The sequence below is a fragment of the Phyllobates terribilis genome, unplaced genomic scaffold, assembly GCF_046119375.1.
Source record: "Phyllobates terribilis strain yellow unplaced genomic scaffold, ASM4611937v1 Scaffold_2__4_contigs__length_985480577, whole genome shotgun sequence".
NCBI lineage: Eukaryota > Metazoa > Chordata > Amphibia > Anura > Dendrobatidae > Phyllobates > Phyllobates terribilis.
The window spans coordinates 445,443,126-445,462,094 of NW_027362762.1; the positions used below are offsets into that span (position 1 = coordinate 445,443,126).

General features: G+C 40.6%; 1 protein-coding gene across 7 annotated transcripts in view; it reads left to right on the plus strand.

Annotated features, from left to right (window-relative positions):
* BCAS3 (BCAS3 microtubule associated cell migration factor) overlaps positions 1 to 18,969 on the plus strand; it is a 1,370,469-nt gene that overhangs the window by 13,515 nt on the left and 1,337,985 nt on the right. For all 7 annotated transcript variants that reach the window (XM_073665482.1, XM_073665487.1, XM_073665488.1 and 4 more), the window contains 2 exons: positions 6,510 to 6,607; positions 15,064 to 15,118. In XM_073665482.1, the coding sequence (XP_073521583.1) occupies positions 6,537 to 6,607; positions 15,064 to 15,118 (126 nt within the window). In that variant the 5' untranslated portion in view covers positions 6,510 to 6,536. The remainder of the gene's footprint in view (positions 1 to 6,509; positions 6,608 to 15,063; positions 15,119 to 18,969) is intronic.

Sequence of the window (18,969 nt, forward strand, 5' to 3'; positions counted from 1 at the left end):
CTGAGTCGGAATATACTGAAACAGGGAGAATGGGAGCTAAATCCACAGTATTCCAACAAATTGTGGACCGCTGGGGTCAGCCAGAAATAGATCTGTTCTCAAAAAGGCAGAACAGAAAAAAACAAATAACTTCTGCTCCTTGAATCCGAAGGAAAAACCATATGCAGTGGATGCACTGCATATTCCCTGGAACTTCGACCTAGCCTATGCTTTTCCCCCACTAATGTTGATTCCAACAGTATTGAGGTAGGTCTGAGAGGAGCGAGCAAGAGTTAATTTGATTGCTCCATTCTGGCCCAAGAGACAATGGTTCACCTGCACAAGGATGATGTCCAAGTTGGATCCATGGGTCCTCCCAGATGTTCTGGATCTCCTCGAGCAGGGTCCATTCTTCCATCCTCAGAGGTTGGGCCTGCATTTAACGGCCTGGAGTTTGAGAGGTCATTGCTGATCCAGGAAGGTTTTTCCCTGAATCTAGTCACCACTCTGCTTAAAGGCAGAAAGCCAATAACAACTAAAATCTATGGTAGAACATGGGCAGAATTCCTGTCTACTACGGGGCAATCGGCAAAAGGTAAAATCCTTATAAAGGCCATATTGGAATTTTTCCTAAGGGGCTTAGAAATGGGGTTGGCTACCAGCACCCTTAAGGTGCAAGTGTCGGCTATAGGAGCCCTGTATAACTACAATCTGGCGGCAGAGAGGTGGGTAATAAAATTCATAAAAGCATGTGACAGATCCAGACCAATTACTACCCCTAGAATGCCTCCCTGGGATCTGAACCTGATCCTAGAAGCCCTGTCTAAGCCTCCCTTTGAGCCTTTAGAAGAGGTGACAGTAAGGGCTCTCACCCTGAAGACAGTCATACTGGTAGCTCTAACATCAGCCCGTAGAGTTAGCGACTTACAGGCACTATCAGTTAATCACCCTTTCACACAGGTCACTGAACATTGGGTTACATTAAGACCAGACCAGGCCTATCTCCCTAAAGTGGCCTCTAAATTCCATAGAACCCAGGAAATCATTCTCCTTTCATTCTATGGTAATCCTAAGAATTCAGAAGATCAGAGACTCCATACACTAGACGTGAGACGGGTCTTGATTCAATATTTGTCTGTGACCAAGCCATGGAGGAAGAATGAAGCCTTGTTTGTGTCTTTCCAGGGAGCTAGGAAGGTCCTCAAAATAACAAGGGGCACTATAGCTAGATGGATCAGGGACGCCATTAGCTTAGCATATTTTTCCAGTAATGTGCCGGTCCTAGAGAACTTGAGGGCTCATTCCAACAGGGCCGTGGCGACCTCCTGGGCTGAGAAGGCGGCCTTGTCTGTCAACAAGATATGTAAGGCAGCAACATGGTCCTCTCCTTCCACCTTCTATAACCATTACCGGCTTGATCTATCTTCATCTGCTGATCTATCCTTTTGGGAGAAGGGTGTTACAAGCGGTGATACCTCCCTAAGGTGTCTGTTCTATATAAAATGTCTCATGTGGTGCTGTCATGGGAGAAAAGGAAAAAATTCTTAGCTACCGGTAATGGTATTTTAAAGACCCAGGCCTTTTATTCCCTCCCTCTTTATCACTAATGGTGTGCACTATGTATGGGTGTATAGTGAGCAATGTTTTATTGGTGGTAGTTGTGTACTAACATACTTTCTGGAGGTCCTCTCATGCTCTGAAAGCTAACTGATATGGAGGAGTGGTACCGCCCTTTTATTCAGTAGGTTTCCTGTCCTTGATGGGCGGATATCCTCTTTCGGGTGGTGCTATCATGGGCTCTGTAAAATCCTGTTACTGGTAAGTAACTAAGATTTTTCTGTAAGGCTAGGGTCACACCAGCGTATTTACTCTCATCTGAGAGAATCGGGCCGATAATGTTAATCACACTCTGATCAGAGTGTGATACGATTTTCCCAGATTAGGAGAAGATGGAAAAAAAAGTCTCCATCTTCGCCATTTTGTCTGTCCGTGGAAATTGGAGTGCAGTCTGATGTTTTCTACTCACTCATTGACTTGCATGGCCAAGTGCGATCTGATAAGCAGATTCAACTCTGGTATTCTGTTTATATTTTTTTTTTTTCTTGGACCGTCTTGGTCAGAGGAAAAAATCTGACGTGTGCATGGCTCAATAGGGTAACATTTGTCCGATCGTACTTGAACCGAAAATAGTCGTGTGCACGAGTCCTAAGAAAGAAGCTGATAAAATACCATTACAAAGCCGCAAACAGGTATTTGAAGCAGCTGATGCTTCTGAAGTTCCACAAACCTCAAGGTGTTGGATCCTCCAGAGGCTTTAAGTTGTCCATAAGCCTACTATTCAGCCACCCCTAAAAAGTGCTCACAAGCAGAAATGGCTGCAATGGGCGCAGACATACAGTTGAAACCAGACATTTACATACACTATATAAAAAGACACATATGCATGTTTTTCTCAATATCTGACATAAAATCAGAATAAACCTTTCCTGTTTTAGGTCAGTTAGGATTACCATAATTTTTAATATTTGCCAAATGCCAGAATAATCAGAGAGAGAGAAGGTTTTAAGCCATTTTTATTTACTGCAAAGTCAAAATTTTACATACACTAAGATTACTATGCCTTTAAACAATTTTGGAGAGTCCATATGACAATGTCATGTGAATGGAAGCTTCTGATAGGTTTTTTTTTTGTTTGTTTTTTTTACAACATCTAAGTTAATTAGAGACACAACTGTGGATGTATTTTAATGCACACCTGAAGCACACTGCTTCTTTGTGTAGCATCATGGGAAAGTCTAAAGAAATCAGCCAAGATTCAGGAAGAGAATTGTGGACTTGCACAAGTCTGACTCATCCTTGGGTACAATTTCAAGATACCTGAAGGTGCCTTGTTCATCTGTACAAACAATTATACGCAAGTACAAACAAGATCTGAATGTCCAGCCAGCATACCGCTCATGAAAGAGACAGGTTCTGTGTCCCAGAGATGAACTTGCTTTGGTCCGACATGTGCATATCAACCCAAGGACAAAAGCAAAAGACCTTGTGAAGATGATGGCGGAAGCTGGTAAGATTGTGTCAATATCCACAGTGAAACGAGTACTGTATTAACATGGGCTGAAAGGCCACTCGGCCAGGAAGAAACCATTACTCCAAAAGAAACTTAAAAAAGCCAGATTAATGTTTGCAAATGCACACAGGAACAAAGACCTTAATTTTTGGTGACATGTCCTGTGGTCTGATGAAACTAAAATTTTAACTTTTTTGGCATAATGACCATTGTTGCGTTTGGAGGAAAAAGGGAGAAGCTTTGAAGCCTAAGAACACCATCCCAGCTGTGAAACAAGGGGGTGGCAGCATCATGTTGTGGGGTTATTTTGCTGTAGGATGGACTGGACTGGTGCACTTCACAAAATAGATGGTATCATGAGAAAAGAAGATTATGTGGCAATACTGAAGCAAAATCTGAAGCCATCAGCCAGGAAGTAAAAGCTTGTGCGGAAATGGGTCTTCCAAATGGACAATGACCTGAAGCATACTGCCAAAATGGTAACAAAGTGGTTTAAGGATAACAAAGTCAATGTTTTGGAGTGGCCATCACAAAGCCCTGATCTCAGTCCTATTGAAAATTTATGGGCAAAGCTGAAAAGGCAGGCGCAGACAAGGCGACCTGGATCAGTTACACCAGTTTTGTCAGGAGGAATGGGCCCAAATTCTGACCAACTCTTGAGAAGCTTGTGGAAGGATATCCCAAACGTTTGACCCAAGTCATTCAGTTTAAGGGTAATGGTACCAAATACTAATGAAATGTATGTAAACTTTTGACTTTGCAGTAAGTAATACAATGCCTTAAACATTCTCTCTCTCATTATTCTGGCATTTGGGAAATATTAAAAATTATGGTAATCCTAATTGACTTAAAACGAGAAAGGTTTATTCTGATTTCATGTCCGATATTGAGAAAATCATGCATATGAGTCTTTTTATATAGTGTATGCAAACTTCTGGTTTCAACTGTACATACTGATGAGTGCAAACATGGATGGTCCAGCTGGTTGGAGTAGTGCATGGCCACCATGTCCTAACAAGTAGGTGGCAGAGTCATGTTTTGAGATGGAATCACAGGAAACACAGGGAGAGAGCAGGTAGGCCCTTTTAGGATCCCTGAATGTGTGGAAATGACCTAGGCAAAGTATATAGAGTTTCTGACTGACCACTTTTTTTTCCATGGTACAAAAAGATGAACTGTGCGATCCGTATTAAAATCCTCTTCATGCATGACAGCTCTTGGTCGACTTACTTAGATGTGAGGACTTTTATTCATATAGTGAATCATCTGGAACTTCTGGCCTGTCTGCATATCTTCATTTTGTCTAAACCTATCATTAGGTGTTGTACTGCCGAACTGTAATTACCAATAACTCTTAGGAATTTAGAAATTAATTCATTAATTAAATGTTAAAGTTTCCATCAAACTAGTGTCTGACAGAATGTATCACATCACAAAGTAGAATTATCCATCTACCATCATCATTTTCTGGCAGAACACCTGGTGTTATTCTGTTACTTTTGGCTTTAGGTATAACATAAATGAACCATAAGCTGGCACATTTCTGGCACAGCGCATGCCACTTAGTAGAGTCTCCAAATTCATTAAGTCTCATGGACTTTTTAATAAATTTGCCGCCGTGTACTGTCAAAACTAGCGCAAGCCTGCACTATGCCATGACTCAGTCTTGATTACAGATGTTCTAGGGTGGTGGAAAGAACGATCAAGCATGCTGGTGTTCAACATGCTTGATCCGCTGTTTTCACAGGACCTAAGATGCTGCCAGAGATGAATGGCAGCATGTTTTCCCTTTCCCCAATAAGCACACTTATCAAAACCAAGTTCCCCCCGTTAAATGTTATGCATGTGAATGGAAATTGTACAATGTTGTAGTTTATGGGTAGTCATTGTGAAATGTTATAAGTTCAAATCTATAGTTTTGTTTTTTATAGACTACCAGTATATTACAAGAAAGTGATCAGAAAACTCTTATAGTAAGGGCTATTTAAAATTCAGAATGTTATGGATTGTAACACCAATCTACTTGATATTTAAAGGGAAGCTATTATCAGATGACCTGTTGTTTTAAATCAGGTTTTGTGTTACTTGTGTTTTTCAAAAAAAATTGTCAATGGTTTTTATATCATGATCTGTATTAAATAAATCTTGCAGTTTTAACACTGGCCACTGGTTCTCTTTTACACTCGTACTTCCTGTCCTTTCAGGGAGAGTTTTCAGCAAGGCTCAGAGTTAGAATTACAATGACAGGTAACATCTCTATACACAGCTGATAACATAGGATCCATCATAACAGGTGATGTTACACCTGCCCCTGCTCCCGCTTCATTCACAGTGAAATTTGCACAGGCTCTTTAGATGCTTTACTACAAAAGATAGGGTCGAAATCTAACCATTGTGGCTATGTACACGTGTTGTTTCCTCAAACCAAAAGGAAGTTGGTCTTAAAAAGCCTAAAGTGAAAATTGCAAGATTTTAATTTTTAATACAGATTGTACTATGTAAATAAACAAATTAAAAATGCCTGAGTTAAACAATAGGTCAGTTTCTGATGATCGCTTTCCTTTAAAGGGATTTTGTTTGTAGAACACATAAAATATGCAATGTCTGTCACGTGCCGACACATGAAACTGTTTCTCTTCTGTTTCGAACATAAACTTAAAGCTCCACTCCAGCATTTTTTGTTTTATTTCAGCACTGGAGTGCTGCCACTAATGCAAGTTCCCTACCACTAGTATTACACGTACCAGTCACCATATTTTTCTATTATCGACGTCGTACCTGTCGTCTTTTGCGGTTTCTGATCTTCCAGATCGCTCCAGAGTTTACTGGGCGAGCTGGCGGTCACTTCGCAATGTAAGTCTATAAAAGCCAGAACAAAGCTCCCATAGACTTCCATTGAGCACTTGTGACCGTTACTTCTGACTTTCAGTCACTCAGAAATTGCAGTCACAAGTTGGCAGCGTGGCACCGGGAGGAGCAGAAGACAGCAGCTGGTAAGTATGGTACTAGGGGCAGGTTACTTACTTTTGTGGCACCTCTAAGGGGCTGTTATTTATTTAAAAAAAAAAGCTGTGCTTTAATTTAAAAGCTTCTGGGATTTGGGAGCGCCATTGATATAGTTTGTGAGGCATTTGTTAGAAACATATATTATTAAGTTACAGTTATATCCTAAACACATCTAAAGATATTTTCTTAAGTGGGTGACCTCATTGCCAACCAATTCTTTCTGTCACTCCTTGCTCTTTATTAGTTTGCACACGTCTTGCTTGACCGTCTGTGGCTTGCAATTCAGAATATCACTATCATGTCTGATAGATTAAATATGACCACACATCCCCATATGTGATGCAAGATAGTATGAACATTAGAACTGCCGACTGCAGACAGTCATTTGTACAATGATTTTCTGTGTAGGAATGAAATTGATCAGCCTAATTTTTTCTTATTTTTTCTGTTTCAGAGCTAGCAAAATAAGTCACTAGTCATCATGACGACGGAATCTCCACGGCGCCCAAGTCGTTGTACGGGAGGAGTGATGGTCCGGCCTCAGGCTGTCACGTAAGAATATCAGTTGTTGTGTTCTTGGTGTCTTTTTTTTTTTTTTTCTTTAAGATGATGAATTCTTTCTTTGCAAAAAAACAACAACAGCAAACTTTCAGCAGCGTTAACTGGTTCACAACCAGCAACAAAAATGTTCGTTATGGTTGGGTACTGGTTCGCAATCTCTATCATTCATTGTCTTTAGGCTGATGACCAAGGTGCTGTGAATGCACCCACAAGGTCAGCAAAAAAGCAGGTCTGTAATGCTAACCTCAGTCCCTGCAGTTTAACTTTTTGTATGCCACTGTTAATAGCAACAGGTCCCTGTGTCATCCCAGCCTCCTAATAATGGCCTCCTTCATCTTGGTACACCTACAATACTAACAGAATACATTGCAATGCAGGAGTATGACGGTGTACTATATTAGTAATCAAGTCAATACAGGTTAAAGCCCTATAAGAGTACTAAAAAAAAAAAAAAAAAAAAATCTTACAAAAATATTAAACAAAGAAATAGAAAAATACAAAGCAATTTGTTTTCCCTAATATAAAGGATTTACTGTGTAAAAGATAAAAAAAAAATCCATATAATTGATATATTATTCACTTATATAATGATATCACTGTGTCTATGGCTACCCAGTCTTTTACATTACTTTAACATTATTTTAACTTGTACCGTGAACACCAGGGGAAAAAAACAAAAAAACAAAATGCCAGAGTCTGCTATTGTTGCTTGTCCCGCTCCTACAAAAAAACAACAACAATCAAAATGTATCATGTACCCCAGAATGGTGCTAGGAAAAAAAACAAGCCCTCACACTACACTCTTCACAGAAAAATAAAATGTTATGGGTCTTTGAATATTTTATTTATTTTAAAAGTGTTTTATAGTGCCCCAGCAGTAAAACATCAAAAAATTTCAACGTTTGGTATCCCCATAATTGCAACGATCTACTGGATGGAGATGGCATTGTATATATCCTGCATGTTGAACGCTGCAAAGTCTATACCACAAAGAAGAAGGCCAACTTACTGAGTTTTAGCGAATTCCTCCCATATCAATGTAATACAAAATTTAGAATAAAAAATGTTGTACTGTTGAAAAATACATCTCACCCAGCAAAAAAAACCAAGCCATCATACATATACATCAAAGGAAAAGTAAAACGTTATGACTCCTGGAATGTGGTGATGAAAGCTGTGTCCTGAAAGGAAACATGAGAGCTGATACATGCTGCCTGAGGATTGGACAGCATGTGGCAGACATTGGCTGTATGATCTCAGCCAGGTATATTTGACTCTGATCAAAAACGAAGCCACATGGAACCGAGCCACATGGGAGACTAGTCAGAAAAGTGGCTTCTCTCTGCCTACTGCCCTGGAATGACAGGTCTCTCCCTATACAGTCATGGGCAAAAGTATTGAGAATGAGACAAATAGTAATTTTTCCAAAGTTTACTGCTTCTTTTTTGTAATGGCAATTTGCATATACTCCTGAATGTCAAAGAGTGATCAGCTTAACAGCAATTACTGTACTTGCAAAGTCAATATTTGCCCAGAAAATGAACTTTAACCCCCAAAACACATTTCAACATCATTGCAGTCCTGCCTTAAAAGGAGCAGCTAACATTGTTTTAGTGATTGATCCATTAACACAGGTGTGGCTGTTGATGAGGACAGGGCTGACGATCAATCAGTCATGATTAAGTAAGAATGACATCACTGGACACTTTAAAAGGAGGCTGGTTCTTGGTATCATTGTTTCTCTTCAGTTAACCATGGTTATCTCTAAAGAAACACATGCAGCCATCATTGCACTGCACAAAAATGGCCTAACAGGGAAGAGTATCGCAGCTACAAAGATTGCACCTCAGTCAACAATCTATCGCATCATCAAGAACTTCAAGGAGAGAGCTTCCATTGTTGTCAAAAAGGCTCCAGGGCGCCCAAGAAAGACCAGCAAGCGCCAGGACCGTATCTTAAAACTGTTTCAGCTGCGGGATCGGACTACCAGCAGTGCCGAGCTTGCTCAGGAATGGCAGCAGGCTGGTGTGAGTGCTTCTGCACGCACTGAGAGGCAGAGACTCTTTGAGCAAGGGCTGGTTTCAAGGAGGGCAGCAAAGAAGCCACTTCTCTCCAGAAAAAACATCAGGGACCGACTGATATTCTGCAAAAGGTACAGGGAGTGGACTGCTGAGGACTGGGGCAAAGTCATTTTCTCTGATGAATCCCCTTTTTGATTGTTTGGGACATCTGGAAAACAGCTTATTCGGAGAAGAAGAGGTGAGCGCTACCACCAGTCTTGTCTCATGCCAACTGTAAAGCATCCTGAAACCATTCATGTGTGGGGTTGCTTCTCAGCCAAGGGAATCGGCTCACTCACAGTCTTGCCTAAAAACACAGCCATGAATAAAGAATGGTACCAGAATGTCCTCCAAGAGCAACTTCTCCCAACCGTCCAAGAGCAGTTTGGCGCTCAACAATGCCTTTTCCAGCATGATGGAGCACCTTGCCATAAAGCAAAGGTGATAACTAAATGGCTCATGGAACAAAACATAGAGATTTTGGGTCCATGGCCTGGAAACTCCCCAGATCTTAACCACTTCGCGCCAGAGCCTGTTTTTTGCCTTCGTGACCGGGCCAATTTTTTCAATTCTGACCACTGTCACTTTATGAAGCAATTACCCTGGAACGCTTCAACGTATTCCCCTGATTCTGAGACTGTTTTTTCATGACATATTGTACTTCATGATAGTGGTAAAATTTCTTCCATATAACTTGCGTTTATTTGTGAAAAAATCGGAAATTTGGCGAAAATTTAGAAAATTTTGCAATTTTCAAACTTTGAATTTTCATGCCCTTAAATCAGAGAGATATGTCACACAAAATAGTTAATAAATAACATTTCCCACATGTCTACTTTACATCAGCACAATTTTGGAACCAAAATTTTTTTTTGTTAGGGAGCTATAAGGGTTAAAAGTTGACCAGCGATTTCTCATTTTTCCAACAAAATTTACAAAAACATTTTTTTAGGGACCACATCATATTTGAAGTCACTTTGAGGGGTCTTTATGACAGAAAATACCCAAAAGTGACACCATTCTAAAAACTGCACCCCTCAAGGTGCTCAAAACCACATTCAAGAACTTTATTAACCCTTCAGGTGCTTCACATGAATTTTTGGAATGTGGAAAAAAAAAATTAACATTTAACTTTTTTCACAAAAATGTTACTTTAGATCCAATTTTTTTTATTTTCACAGGGGTAACAGGAAAAAATGGACCCCAAATTTTTTTGTGCAATTTCTCTTGAGCGTGCTGATACCCCATATGTGAGGGAAAACCACTGTTTGGGCGCACTGCAGGGTTCGGAAGGGAAGGAGCGCCATTAGACTTTTTGAATGTAAAATTTGTCTGAATAATTAGCAGACGCCATGTTGCGTTTGGAGAGCTCCTGATGTGCCTAAACAGTGGAAACCCCCCACAAGTGACACCATTTTGGAAACTAGACCCCTTAGGGAACTTATCTAGATGTGTGGTGAGCACCTTGAACCCCAAGGTGCTTCACAGAAGTTTATAATATTGAGCTGTAAAAATAAAATTTTCACATTTTTCCCACAAAACCGTTTTTCATCCCTTAATTTTGCATTATCATAAGGGTAACAGGATAAATTGCACCATGAAGTTTGTTGTGCAATTTCTCCTGAACATGCCGATACCCCATATGTGAGGGAAAACCACTGTTTGGGCGCACGGCAGGGTTTGAAAGGGAAGGAGCGCCATTTGACTTTTTGAATGTAAAATTTGTTTGAATAATTAGCGGACGCCATGTCACATTTGTGGAGCCCCTAATGTGTCTAAACAGCGGAAACCCCCCACAAGTGCCACCATTTTGGAAACTAGACCCCTTAGGGAACTTATCTAGATGTGTGGTGAGCACCTTGCACCCCCAGCTACTTCACAGAAGTTTATAATATTGAGCCGTGAAAATAAAATTTTCACATTTTTCCCATAAAAAATGTTTTTCATACCCTAATTTTGCATTATCATAAGGATAACCGGAGAAATTGCACCATGAAATTTGTTGTACAATTTCTCCTGAGTACGCCGATACTCCATATGTGGGGGAAAACCACTGCTTTGGTGTACGGCAGGGTTCGGAAGAGAAAGGAGCGCTATGTTGGCTGGGATAGGCAGCAGACACCATGTCACATTTGAAGAGTCGCTGACATGCCAAAACAGCAGAAACCTCCACAAATGACCCCATTTTGTAAACTACACCTCTCAAGGAATTCATCTAGGGAAGTAGTGAGTATTTTTTAATTTTTAAATTTATACCATTGGGCAGTGAAAAAATCATAATTATATTTTTACCACAAAAAAATATTTTACCCTCAGATTTTACATTTTCACACAGGGCAATGGGTAAAAATGGTGCCGAAATGTGTCACACAATTTCTTCTAAAAGTGTCAATACCCCATATGTGGCTGTATCGTACCGCTTAGCCATACGGTGAGATCTGGGGGGGACGGAGTGCTATTTGACAATTGGAGAACAAATTATTGTAGAATAGGCATTTGGATTTGGGAGCACAAAATTTTCTGAATTTCTTTTGGGGGGCAAGGGTCATTTTGCTTTTCCAGAGCCTTTCTGCTACCAGTAACTTGGAAGTCCCTTATATTTTTAACAGATGACGGACCTGAGTGGGGACTAGCTTTTTTTGAGGACTGAGTTGAAGCTTTTATTGGGAACATTTTACGTAACATTTATCCGGCGCTCTAGGCTGAGCACTTACATCGGGGTTTCCATCTAAATTTCCAAGTGATGTAATTCAGATGAAACCTCTGCAGGATCCATTCACTGTAATGAGGCAGCAGAGTTACTCTGGACACCGTCTGGCCTCTGTGTAGCGGTGTCCTTTTTTTCAGAAGTGCACAAAACTGTGGCCAACCGCACTTTTATGCACGCCTAAAACAAATGACACCGTGGGATCCCAGGCTAGACGGCGTCCACAGTGGCCTATATCTGTCTCATTACAGGGAATCTTCCGTCATGGGTTCCGGCTGAATCATGTATTTCAGAGATTTACACGGAAACTCTGGTGTAAGTGCTCAGCGCAGAGCACAGGATAAATGTGGGCAGAGCCTTACTGGGATCTTTGGGGACATAATAAACAAATCAGTAGCAGGTGAAGAATTGGTTTTATTTATTTTTTACGCCGTTCCTAGTGTGATATAACTGATTAGATTACTTTATTCTTCGGGTCGGTGTGATTACAGAGATACCAGATTGATATCGGGTTTTTATGACTGACAGCTGTCACACACTAAAAGACGCTTTTTTTGCAAAATCTAGTTTTTGCATCACCATATTTTGAGAGCTATAATTTTTCCATATTTCGGCCGACAGAGTCATGTGACGGCTTGTTTTTTGCGGGACGAGTTGACATTTTTATTGGTACCATTTTTGGGGACGTGACATTTTTTGATCGCTTTCTATTCCGTTTTTTGGGAGGTAAAATTAACAAAAACAAACAATTCAGGAATTGTTTTTTGAGTTTTTTTTTTTATGCCGTTATGCGTGTGGTAAAAGTGATCAGGCAGCGTTATTCTTCGGGTCAGTACGTTTACAGCGATACTACACTTACTGTATTTTTTTTATGTTTTGGCGCTTTTACACAATAAAACTATTTTATAGAAAGAAATATTTTTTTTGCATTGCTTTATTCTGAGCGCTATAACTTTTTTATTTTTCGGCTGATGGAGCTGTATGGCGGCTTTTTTTTTGCGTAACAAGATGACGTTTTCAGTGGTATGGTACCATTTTTATTTCTATTTTGTTTTTTGATCGCATTTTTTTCCACTTTTTGTTTGGCAATATGATGAAAAAGCATATTTTTTTGCTCCGTTTTTTATTTATTTTTATTACGGTGTGCACAGAAGGAGTTAATTAGTGTGACAGTTTTATAGCTCGGGTTGTTTCGGACGCGGCGATACCAAATATGTGTACTTTTTTTGGTTTTGTAAAAATATACGGATTTATTGGTTTAATATTTTATTTATTTATTTTTATTTATTTTGTGATTTTTTTATTAATAGTTTAAAAACTTTTTTTTTACTTTTTTTCACATTTTTACTTAGTCCCTGTATGGGACATTAATTTTTATTTTTCTGATCTCTGATCTCATGTAATGTAATAGACATATATTACATTACATGAGATCTTCCCTGACTGTTTCAGTCAGAGTCTCCTGTCTGGCTACAGCTGCAGCTGAGCCAGACAGGACACCATATATGGCAGAGCTGGAGGCGGTCATGTGACCTCCAGCTGCCATAGCAACCCCAGGTCCTGGAAGGACTCGGAGGTCTTCGGAGAGGTAAGTTGACGACCCCCTCTCCTCCTGCTGTCTCCTATATGCCGCGATCACTATAGATCACAGCATATAGAAGACAGCTAAGGGTTAACATCACTGGGACCTGATCTAATCAGGTCCCGATGATGTTCCCTGTCAGAGCTAACGCTCTGCACCGGAATCGCAGCGCTTGCAGGACCCTGGGGGTCCTGAGCGCTGCGAGACCACCCACCGTTTTTAAACGTCGGCGCTGCACAGAGCCCGGCAAGCGCCGACGTTTATCTACAGTGGGCGGTCGGGAACCGGTTAATCCTATTGAGAACTTGTGGTCAATCATCAAGAGACGGGAGGACAAACAAAAACCAACAAATTCTGGCAAAATGCAAGCATTGATTATGTAAGAATGGACTGCTATCAGTCAGGATTTGGTCCAAAAGTTGATTGAGAGCATGCCATGGAGAATTACAGAGGTCTTGAAGAAGAAGGGGCAACACTGCAAATATTGACTTGCTGCATTAACTCATTCTAACTGTCAATATAATCTATTGGTACTCATAATATGATTGCAATTATATTTCTGTATGTGATATAAACATCAGACAAACACTAATAAAAACCAGAGGCCAGCAGATCATGTGAAAATATAATTTTGGTGTCATTCTCAAAACTTTTGGCCATGACTGTACATGCATGCAGAGAGAGACCTATCACTCAAGGGGAGTAGGGTGGGGAGAAGTTGTTGGGGAACGGCCTGTCCAATTAGCCTCCCGTGCGGCTTTGTCCCCGGCAACTTTTAATCTGTTTTTCTCTGAAACGCAGCAGCATTTTAGAATCATGCATAACTGGCTGAAATCATGTAGCTAATGCGTAATACATGCATCCTGTGGATCGGCATCATGTATCAGCAATCAAGTTCTTGTTAAGGTCCAAACAAGCTTTGGTACTTAAGCCTTTCACTAGTTTTATTATGTTAAAATGGCCACATTTTAGATTCTAATTTTCATTACGACCAAGGGGGCTTTAGCAGACACTTTTTATAGGAGACATAGACTTTTTTTCCCCTTGATGATTTTGACCAATCATAGGCAGGAGGCATCATGCAGGGAAAAAAGAACAGTCCCCTAGATAATGTCTGAACTGGCTTTCACATGTGACACCCGTTCCTGCTCTTCTCACTAATCCTACTGCTGGCATCTACTCTAATTACAAGTGGGTGAGTGCAGTGGAGTAGAGCTGAACTGTGTGTCATTAAAAAAAAACCTTTTGCAACTTCAGCTCTCATCTTGTGGGAGGAAGGAGGGTAGGACAGAGCTGACAGTGCTATGAGATGTGAGCTGCAGAAGTTTTTGTAATGAAACACAGCTCTGCTATTCTCCCCCTCATGCAGTCACCGTTGTTTCGGTAAGTGAGATCAGTGAGGAGAGCAGGGCTGTGTGTCATCACAAGTCTCACACAGAGAAACCTGGGTCTGACATTCTCTCTGGGTGTGTTCTCTTTTTTTTTTATTTTTTTTTTTATCATTGCATGACACTTCCTGCTTATGATTGGTCAGTGTTATGCAGGGGAAAAAGTTCACACCCCAGATAAGAAGATAAGAATCTCGGCTAATGCCCCTTTCATCTTAGTGGATATTAGAATCTAAACTTTACAAACTTTAAAAAATAAAAACTACGTTGTATTGAGCTCTGCAGCTACTAGTCCATTATGTGGCCAGTTTAACATGCTAGAACTAGTAAAAGGTCTTTAAAGGTTAATTAGCTGCACATTCTTATGATAAATCCTATTAATGATGTAGTGTTTTACATTATAGTTGAACATAGATGAAAAATGAAGAGTCTCTGTAGATCTATTAGGTATCATTAGTAGTTGCTTCTTTAGTGGAATTGAGCATTCTTATACTGCAGAATGATCTTTTTTGTTTCCTAAGATATTTTTCAGTTTTTGTTTATTAGATAGAACATATAACAGTAGGGAATATATGTTTAAGATGGTATTAATCTTCCATGTTTTGGTACAAGGCCAGCATTACGTTACAAAGATGAGATGAGGCTGCTCTATTGTTTGTTTGTTTTTTCACTCTCATTTATTATTTTTTTTTATTTTGCTTGCTTTGCAGGGAGCAATCATATATGGAAAGTGTTGTTACATTTCTCCAAGATGTTGTTCCACAGGTTAGTGCTTATATGTAGTACTGGATTAGCATTTTAGGATGATACAGGCACAGATTGTAACCTGTTTAGTGAATTTGTAATTGAGTGCTGTTTGATTCGGTCACTGCTCCTTTCACAATAGTGCATAAGAACTGAACATTATTTTAAAAGAGGGATCCCAAGCATTTGTCACTTATCCAAAGGATAGGTTAGAACTTGCGGATCAGTAGGGGTCTGACCACTGGGACCACCACCGATCCTGATAACGGGACTCTGAAATGACACGTTGGTATGCAGTAATCACTGTGCATGAGCTTCAGCCCTCCATTCATTTAATATGAGCCTGCCAGTCAAGCTCTATATTTAACTGTTTACCCCATTAAGAATAAATGGTGGTGGTGCCCATGCATGGACACCGCTCCATTCCAATAGGACATTTCTAAGCTCTGCACTCAGTATAAATAAGGGTCTCAAGTTGCTAATCATTGGAGATTCAGAAATTATCACCTACTCATTAACTTTTAATGTTGTGAATATCTTTAATAATGATTAACTGACTATCCAAAGACCAACAAGGCCCTAAAGTACTGAAGGGAAAAAAAAGGCTATAAATCCGATAAGAAAAACAGACTCTTTACAATCATATTTTGAAAATGAATAATGTCCAATGAAAGTTTTGCTAACACAATACAATAAAAATGACATAAAATCCAGGTATATGTGACTGCAGGGAAAGAGTAGAAAAAGCTGACAGTGATATAATACCGGTAAGGCACATTCTAGTCAATGAAAGTTGATCCATTATGCATACAAAAAAATTGTTATATGAAGAGGATGAATATTCCGTACAGAGCAAAATAATATTACAGTAAAGTGCCAAGTGCTAAACACATGCCTGATTGGATCCTCTGGCAAAACAACACCAAAAAATAAGAAATTATAGTTGTGGCAATATACACTGCTCAAAAAAATAAAGGGAACACTCAAATAACACATCCTAGATCTGAATAAATGAAATATTCTCATTGAATACTTTGTTCTGTACAAAGTTGAATGTGCTGACAACAAAATCACACAAAAATCATCAATGGAAATCAAATTTATTAACCAATGGAGGCCTGGATTTGGAGTGACCCCCAAAATTAAAGTGGAAAAACACACTACAGGGCGATCCAACTTTGATGTAATGTCCTTAAAACAAGTCAAAATGAGGCTCAGTATTGTGTGTGGCCTCCTCGTGCCTGTATGACCTCCCTACAACGCCTGGGCATACTCCTGATGAGGTTGCGAATGGTCTCCTGTGGGATCTCCTCCCAGACCTGGACTAAAGCATCCACCAACTGCTGGACAGTCTGTGGTGCAATGTGACGTTGGTGGATGGAGCGAGACATGCTGTCCCAGATGTGCTCAATCGGATTCAGGTCTGGGGAATGGGCGGGCCAGTCCATAGCTTCAATGCCTTCATCTTGCAGGAACTGCTGACACACTCCAGCCACATGAGGTCTGGCATTGTCCTGCATTAGGAGGAACCCAGGGCCAACCGCACCAGCATATGGTCTCGCAGGGGGTCTGAGGATCTCGTCTCGGTATCTAATGGCAGTCAGGCTACCTCTGGCGAGCACATGGAGGGCTGTGCGGCCCTCCAAAGAAATGCCACCCCACACCATTACTGACCCACTGCCAAACCGGTCATGCTGAAGGATGTTGCAGGCAGCAGATCGCTCTCCACAGCGTCTCCAGACTCTGTCACGTCTGTCACATGTGCTCAGTGTGAACCTGCTTTCATCTGTGAAGAGCACAGGGCGCCAGTGGCGACTTTGCCAATCCTGGTGTTCTGTGACAAATGCCAAGCGTCCTGCACGATGTTGGGCTGTGAGCACAACCCCCATCTCATGTAGTCTGTTTCTAACCGTGTGTGCAGACACATGCACATTTGTGGCCTGCTGGAGGTCATTTTGCAGGGCTCTGGCCGTGCTCCTCCTGTTCCTCCTTGCACAAAGGCGGAAGTAGCGGTCCTGCTGCTTGGTTGTTGCCCTCCTATGGCCCCCTCCACGTCTCCTGATAGCACCTCCAGCCTCTGGACACTACGCTGACAGACACAGCAAACCTTCTTGCCACAGCTCGCATTGATGTGCCATCCTGGATGAGCTGCACTACCTGAGCAACTTCTGTGGGTTGTAGAGTCCATCTCAAGTGTGAAAGCACAACCAACATTCAAAAGTGACCAAAATATCAGCCAGAAAGCATTGGTACTGAGATGTGGTCTGTGGTCCCCACCTGAAGAACTACTCCTTTATTGATTGGGTCTTGATAGTTGCCAATAATTTCCATCTATTGTCTGTTCCATTTGCACAACAGCATGTGAAATTGATTGTCAGTCAGTGTTGCTTGCTAAGTGGACAGTTTGATTTCACAGAAGTTTGATTTACTTGGAGTTATATTCTGCTGTTTAAGTGTTCCCTTTATTTTTTTGAGCAGTATATATACACATGTGTGAACATGATATGTTCAGTAACCAAAGGCTTAAATACCAAGTAGCAGGAAAACTTTGTGCCTATGCAGAGCAACCAAGTGGGTTAAATACCAGGTGGCAGAAATGTGTTTACTTCCTAGTTACATCTACATGTAAATGCACCAGAAACTAACCAACAAGTCATAATGCCACATGGCAGACTATTCATATATGCATGTTGTGATCATGAGAGAAAGTGCAAAAATAGTAGCAGGTTATGAAACCAATCTATATACACACACATATGCATACATCAAATGCATAGTAGCCAAAGGGTTATATGCTGACCGTAAAATCTGTTTCTCGTAGTCTTCATTGGGGGACACAGAATCATAGGCCTAGTCTGCTGCCACCTGGAGGCTGACACTATTATTGCATTTAAATAAAATTGGCTCCTCCCCAGCAGACTACAGTATACCTTGCCTGCTGGAGTTAGGCTACCTCAGTTTTGTGAGAAAACAGTAGGAGGAGAAAAGACTTAAGGTAAAAAGAAATAAAATGTGTCCCCCAATGAAGACTTAGAGAAACAGATTTTACGGTGAGTACCAAAAATCTACCCTTCTTGTTCGTCTCATTGAGGGACACAGAACCATGGAATGTCCTAAAGCTGTCCCTAGAGTGGGAAAGAATTAAATATCATACTGTTACTGCCTAGTCTTCTGCCGTAACTCAAGCGGAAGTGTGTGGGCTACTGCCTTCTGCAGTATCTTTCTATCAAGGATTGTGTCTGACGAGGCAAAAGTGTGGACCCTGTAAAATGCAGGGCTGTGGAGTCGGAGTTAGTTTTGGTTGGAGTCAGAGTCGGTAGAAATGTTCCGACTCCGACTCCAGCATTAAAAAAATGTATTAATATTTCATAATTGAACTTTCATATTAATTTTATAAATGTTACTCAAATATATATGTTCTATCAAACTATGAACAACAGAGATAAGCAGTTCTGCTGGAGATAGAGACATTTCTTACTTCTTGTGTGTCACTGTTCTCCACTGCCCTTATCTAATCTTATACTTGGTTAACCTCATGCTGCCCCAACCCCCCTACTTACAATGTATGAAACTGAAAGTGAAAATGTGTTGCAAATTCTTAGTAGTAAAACTCCTCCTCTAGACTAGATGATTACTAGGTGTGCGTCTTCCAAGCATCTCACAGCTGCTACTCAGAAGAGGAAGACTGTAAGAAGTATTATCCTTTCAACAAACTTTGCATCAGTTAACTGTGAGTACATGAGGAATAACCGTATTACTGACCACTATATCAGTTGTACGACCTGGCTATAATTTTGTACAATTGTTTTTAGGAAAAACAATTGTCATTTGGATTGTGAATGCAGAATTAAAAACCTGAGCATGTCAAAGAA